Raw genomic sequence first — 7,447 nt, 5'->3', positions numbered from 1 at the left:
GATAAAAGAATAAAACAGAGTAAGAAAGAAAATTCTTTATCATTTTTTTTTTCGTGGGAATACATTTATCAAAGTAATTATGAAACGCCCTCCCCCCCAAAAAAAATAAAAAAAATAAAAAAATAAAAAAAAAAAAGATAAATAAAAATAAAAAAAAGATAAAATAAAAATAAAAATAAAAATAAAAAAATAAAAATTACAAATTCATGTTAACGGTTTTTTTTTTATCTTAATTTTTTCTCACTCAATTTATTTCAAGTTTTTTTTTTTCATCATTTTTTTTTATTTTATTTTATTTTTCGTTTCAAGTCTTTTTTCTTGATCGACTCAGATATGGATTTTCAAACTTTATTTGTCACAATATATTATTAAAATAATTCTTTATTTAGTCTTATAAAAAATTGTGATAGTTAATTAATGCAGTTATGGTATCATGTTGATCCTTTATTTTAATTCCCTAATCCCTATAATAAAAAAGTAGATTATCGATTTACAAAAGAATACTTGATCTCGTATCACACAACATTCAAATAATTTTATGTGGTCTGTGACCGGAAAATTTCCCAAATTGACTCGAGGAGAAGCACGATATCATAAGTCATAACATGTTTTTTATATGGTTCATGATTTTAAACATTTTGATTATTTATTAATAAAATATTATAATACTTATTTATATAATATAAATATAATTAATATATGTATAATAAAATCATTAGATGAAATTTTTTTTTTAATCTATAATAATCATAAATTTTTAAATCGAGAAAAAAAAATATCTTAAATTCATATATCAGTTTTGTAATTATTATTATTATTATTATAATATACGTGTAACTCAACTAAAAATATTATGCTTTTTTTTTACTATTCTCTTTATTTAAAATAAAAAAAAAAGTTCGTGCAACGAACAAATGATTGAAATTATTTACAAGCAAAATTTTTATGGGAATATATGAAAAAAGGTTAACATCCAAAAAAGTTCTTTCAATAATTGTCATCTACATAGAGAAGGAAAAGGGTTAAGGAAGAGGAAAAAAAAGTAATAACCCCTAAAAATGTTCTTAATCTTAAAAGAATTTTAAAAGCATATTTGGCCCGTAAGAAAAAAAAATTTAAAATATTCTTAACCGCCATTTTTGCCTGCAAAATATGACTTTTGATTTTTGTTACATTCTCATCCACCAAAAAATATTTACCCTTATCTTTCCCTTAATTATATTATAATCATTAAGCTTAATATATGTTATATATAATATTTTTTTTTTTTTTTTTTTCGCATAATTGATTGAAATGATTTTTTTTTGGTTTTTTTTTATAGTTTTTTTTTTTTTTCCTTTTTTTTTCTCTGTAGTTTTACAAATATCATACATATGATGTGATCGGAATTTTTTTACTTTGTATATGGAGGTCGTGCAAATGCGAATTGCCCACTTGTTCGTACGTATTCTTGAATGACATTACAATTACAAGTGCTATGGGCAAGAAGTTGATTTTTCAATTTTAAAGCCTCTTCTCTAAGATCATTTACGAGTGAATGCATTGTTGTGTTCTTTTGTGTCAAATCTGACGCTTGTTGTTGAAGACTCTCTTGAGCTTGTTTTTTCTTTTGTCGACATTTAGCGGCTAAAAAAAAAAAAATGAGGACAAAGTTAATAAACTATACCCACTTAATATTGTTTGTTACCACAAAAAAAAAAACGCGAAAAATAATCACCTGCAATTCGATTTCTTTCTAACAATCTTGCACGTTTTTCTTCAGGTGTTTCATCGTGTCCATCATCTGGACTATCTCTTTTATTATTTGAATCTGAAATACTTGAATCGATAGATGTATCTTTACTCGTGGTAGGTTCTTCCATATCTATATCGGAAACATCATCAGAAATACTGGCTGAAATTTTTCCATTTGACTCTGAATATGGTTCATCGATTGGAGAAATTAATGATCCTTCAACTTTAGAATTTCTTCTATTATTTAATTTTCTTTGTGAACCTCGACGTTTCTTTTGTGAAATCGTTTCATTATTAAGTGGAGGAGTTTTTTCTCCACTTGAAAATTCTGAAGACGCCGGAGAAGGTTGTTGCATCGGTAAATCGTTAGTTGAAACACTCAATGGAAAATCTTGATAATAACTTTGACGACGACCTTTCATCTTTGTTTGATCACATTGATCCAAATCATCATCTGTGAATAAACTTGAAGTAGGAGAAGACATAGAAACTGCCATTGTACCATCAATTGAATTCGTACTAGTCGTTAAAGGTAAAAGTAATTGTTTAGGATCATGTTTCTTTGATTGTAAATAGTGATCTTGTTGTTGTAAGTTAGGTTGATAGAATGTAGCAGAAGTAGTAGTAGTGATTGGATAATGATTTTCTTTCACAACTCGAGGTGAAATAGATGAAGATTTAGATTTTGTAGGAGATGTATTCGTCGTATATTGAATAAATGAAGCAGTAGTAGATACCGGATTTTGAATTCTTTGTTCTTCCTGATGTAAGTTATTATTATTGTACAACTGATCTTGATCATCATCAGTGATAAGACTTGGAGTAGGTGAATTTGTAACATTTACAGTAGAGGAAGGTGCAGATGTAGTTATAATATTTGAAGAAGTGGCAGGGATTATATTTTCATTAGAATTCAACCATGATAAATTTTCATTATTATAAATATCATTATTTAACAAATCCTCAGGATTTCCAATTTTTAAAAAGTTATTTTCAAATAATCTTTCCATTTCGTAAGGATTGTAAAAAGATCCCGATGAAGTATTTTGATTTACATCATTATACTCCATAATGTAACGTGTTGGAGTAGCAAGTGCTGCCGTATCTAAATCAATTGATAAATAAAAATTAATTTTTTTTTTTTTTTTTTTTTTTTTTTTTTTTTTTTTTTTTTTTTTTTTTATGTAGGGGAAAGGAAAAGATGAAATGAAACTTACTTTCATTACGTTCTCGCTCATTAGAATTATTTTGAGAATGTAACCATTCTGCACCAGGTGTATTATTTTGTGGACATAACCAAGTAGAATTTGGTGTACTAGGAGCATTTTGAGGGTAAACGTTCCAAGATTCCATGACGAAAGAAAGGTATGGTTATATAATAAAATATCTTTTCTTTTTTAAGAGAAGAGAGTAAAAGAACAAAAGAAGAGTAAAAATAATAAAATAAAATAAAGAGTAAAAAAAAAATATGAGAAAGAGAAAGAGAGGTGTGTTAAAGAAAAATCGTAAAATATATATAACCAGAAAGGAAAATAAGTTCGCTTATATAATTTATATACACTAAAAAGTTTCTTTTAAAGCTGAGAAAGGCACGCACAAGAAAAAAAAAATAATTTTTTTTGTTCGGTTAATAAGTAGCGAAAAAGGCAAAGAAAATTTTTTTTTTGGAATGTCAAAAAGCCAGAATATCGATGGTATTTATCAGTTTTTTTTTTACATAAAAAATAAATAGAAACAGATCGAAAGACAAAACTGTTTTAAAATTAGTGTGATAATAAAAAAAAAAATATGGTTAGATTGGAGATCTTGAACAACAGAAAAAATTTAAAGATAAAAAATAAAAAAAAAATTTAAAAAAGTGTTAAATTCTATATATATAAACAGAGTAGCTTGATAAATTAGCGATTAAATCATTATGATGTAATAAAATAATAAAATTTGGACATGTAGCCTACCTAGCCACTCATATATGACGTTACTTTAAAAAAAAATTTTAATTTATGTTGGTTAGAAAAAATTAGTAAAAATAATTAGTAAAAATATTTTTTACAACAATATTAACATTATACGATGGTATCTACATCATCAATGAAAAATTGAAAATTTACCTTATGAAATTTTTTTGGTGTAGTAGCTTTTTGATTTTTAGTTTAGTGAAATAAAAAAATTTCTCATAAATTTTTAATCGTAAAAAATCGAAATAATCGTAAAATGTACAATATGAATTAAAAATTATCGATGTTGACCGATAATGTATTAGACCAAAAAAAAAGTAGCATTTTTTCAAATATTTCATAATTTAAGGAATTTAAATATGTACAACAATAAATGTGGGATAGGGAACTGATAAAAATGCGGGGAACCGTCAAAATTTATGGTAGAATGGTAACACATGGAGATACATTTGAAAGTTATCAAAAAAAAAAAAAAAAAAATGAAAAAATGTTTGGATATAATATATATATATAATATATAATATATATGTATGTTATGTATGTATGTATGTCAGTTTATATGTGAATATGTATATATGATATGTATATTTGATATCTAATGATATCTAATATATATAATAATAATTATTATTATATACTAATATCGTAAATAAATAAATATTTTTTTTTTTTTACCCTTATTATATGACACATGCGTAAAATCGCATATGGTTCATGGGAGAAAAAAAAGAAATAATGAAATGCGAAAAAATTTGCATCTTTTGTTTATTATAATTGGTTTCACGGGTGAGAGAACAAAATGTTTCATTGTCATGCGATTTTATAATAAATATTAACAATTTTATTTTGAAATAATTGAATACAGCACCTTCCATAAAAAGTTCAGTTTGCATTTTTCCAGAAGAAGTTATTAGCTGGTGTGACAACTAATATAATTGGATATGAAAAAGGAAAAATGAAAATCGGATTTTACATTTGGATTTTACCGATTTGAACGATTATCAAAAAATCGCATTTTAATTTGTGTTATTGTAGATTTATTTGATAATGTTAAATTACCTAAATTACCGATTTTACAAAATTGAATGCACCGTGCGTTGGTGAAGGTTCCACATGGCACATGTTTCAAGATCCATGTTAATTTGGTGAAATTTTTTTCACTTTCTTCATTGAACCTCTTTGACTCAGTTCCATCTTTGTAATATTACATGACGTAAATTATTCAATCACCAAAATTTATTTATAGTTCAAATGAGGAAATCGAATACGTAAGGCATTACCTCTTTATTTCATCTGTGGCGTTCCATTATTAGTTTGATTTTTTTTTTATTTTATATTTTATATTTTATATTTTATATATATATATTTTTTTTTATGTTAATGTTTTTCTCGTTTAACCTCCAAATCCTTTTTTCGGAAAATTACATTAAACAATGTCAATATGCATATATATTATGCATTATGATTATTAGATTTTATTATGCAAATGCTAAAATGTGTAATGTTTGTTGAGAAACATCATCTCAAAATTTCCTTTTAAAAATAAATCATCTCTTTTGCGGAAATTATTTATTTTGTGATTGACGTATAATTGACGCAAATATATCATTGCCGATTTTTCTTTAAAATCGAATTTTATTATATCATTTTTCACTTCCAATAACCTGGTAACAAGTTCGATTTCATCATTTTTAACGATCTTTAAGAATTACTCGTTAATTTGAACAATTACACCATTTTAATTAAATGATCTTTCTTGCAGTTTTCTTTACTTTTAGATCCACATAATAGAACTTTCCAGAATTATTTATTTATTTTAACTTTTTTTATATATTATTTATGTATTTATGTATTAAAAATTCCGATAATCTTAGATAGAGTTTATTAAGTTTATTCTGTTTATTCATGAAAAAATTTTAAAAATTTTTTTAGTATTTAATCTCGTCACACGTGTTATTAATTAAATTTTACGTGTTTTTCAAATGTGGTAGGTAGTATTTATAAATGTTTATATTATCAATGCGACAATGCGACAATGCTTTTGTACATGCTGTACATTACCTATATTATCGTTTTAACTAATGTTATCTCGAGTTTTATCTAAATTGTAATCTAATAAAATTCAATGAATATAATGAATACAGTGAAGTGCATTCCTTGGGAGTTGGGACCATAGATAGTAGAATGTGCACTTTTAGAAGGTGTGCATTTATAGAGAATATTAAGAGCTCTTATAAGTTGGGTCCAGGCCCACAGTTGCACTTAAAAGAGAATTTATATAGTTCGTGCACTTATAGAGGGTGCATTTATAGAGGTGTCACTATATATACACAGCGAAATTAGATATAATGGAACCATCCGTTCCATTAGTTAAATTTGTCAAAAAAATTGTTATATCGAGAAATCCGTTATATCGGGGGGTAAATTTATTATAGATTATGATAACGTTCCAGACCCCAATTCCGATATTTAACCATTCCAATATATCAAGACTTTACTTATGTTCCGTTATATCAAGGTTCCGGTATATCGAATTTCACTGTGTACTTATTCTGCTTTATATTTATATATTATAAAATTGATAGTAATTTAATATATTTGTGTATATAATAAAAATTGATAATAATTCAATATATTTTTATTTGTATAATATTTGTTAGTGTAAGATTCAACTTGTTCATACATTTCAACATTTCATCTGAAGTTCTGAACCATCCGGTCTACCAGTCTATCAATTTAGGAATTTACCATAGTATCAGTAATTTTTCACGTGAACTTTGTATATATTTATGTATATTTATGGTTAAAACGAAATAATAAATTTATGGTTTAAAAAAAATGATTATAATCACATTATTATTAATTATTACTTACCTGTACAGTATATTATAAACAATGTATCATTATAAATAATTTTAAAATACCAATCAAATTTTTATTATATCATATTTAAACGTTAGATTTCTTTTGTTAAACAAATTTTGTTAAAACTTTTTTGTGACTTTTTGGAAATTATAAAAATTAAAATTAATATGGACTTATTGATCAAGAAAATATCAATGTAATGTATTGAATACGGTAAGATTAAAAATCCGGATGTCAATCATGAAAAAAAAAAAAAATTTAATTAAAATTGAAAAATAGTTAAATTAGAATTCCAAGGATGTAAAATAAGTCATTTATTTTTTTACAAATTACAGATTTTTTTTTTTTACCATTTTTTTTTTATTATTATTATTTTATTTTTATCATAGTTTCAAAACTCGGTCTAAATTTATTAACCAATTCCTGCCCAGATTCAATTAGCCTAATTTATAATTCCTCACCGGCTTTACTTTTAAATGATCATCACTCGTCATAAGTTCTTGATTAAACAAAAACAATAACGCAATGCGCAATAACGCATATTTTTTTTTTACGACTTTATACTTTTATATTAATTTAATAGAATTAAACCCCTATTGGTCGCTACACTAACCTACTTTTTTTTTTGGTTTGGGTCTTTTTTTTTATCTCAATAATATATACATATAAATCTTAGGCCGGGTATTGGATTAAACCACTTGTAAAAAACGCGTGATAAATATTTAGTAAACCATTCAAACTAACGAGATCTTTTTTAAATTATGTGAGATGATTTAGATGATATGGAGGATTTGACGTATTATTAATTTATTGTAACTTTTTGGATTATTGGACTTTGTCCGGTAACTGTTAATTTTAATTATTGCGTGATATTCTTTAATTATTATTACCGT

At 24.9% G+C, this 7,447-nt stretch overlaps 1 protein-coding gene across 1 annotated transcript; it reads right to left on the bottom strand.

Annotated features, from left to right (window-relative positions):
• Positions 1-1,345: 1,345 nt before the first annotated feature.
• Positions 1,346-3,180, bottom strand: OCT59_022969 (uncharacterized protein). Its single transcript, XM_025318245.2, has 3 exons — positions 2,952-3,180; positions 1,718-2,839; positions 1,346-1,626 (listed from the first exon to the last, which is right to left on the bottom strand). Exons 1-3 carry the CDS (start codon positions 3,085-3,087, stop codon positions 1,394-1,396), a joined length of 1,491 nt encoding a protein of 496 aa, XP_025176584.2. The 5' UTR covers positions 3,088-3,180; the 3' UTR covers positions 1,346-1,393.
• Between the last annotated feature and the right edge of the window lie 4,267 nt (positions 3,181-7,447).

Source organism: Rhizophagus irregularis, chromosome 32, assembly GCF_026210795.1.
Source record: "Rhizophagus irregularis chromosome 32, complete sequence".
In the NCBI taxonomy this organism is placed as follows: Eukaryota; Fungi; Glomeromycota; class Glomeromycetes; order Glomerales; family Glomeraceae; genus Rhizophagus; species Rhizophagus irregularis.
Note: the sequence above shows the minus strand (reverse complement) of the source record. Positions and strands in the feature narration are given on the sequence as shown.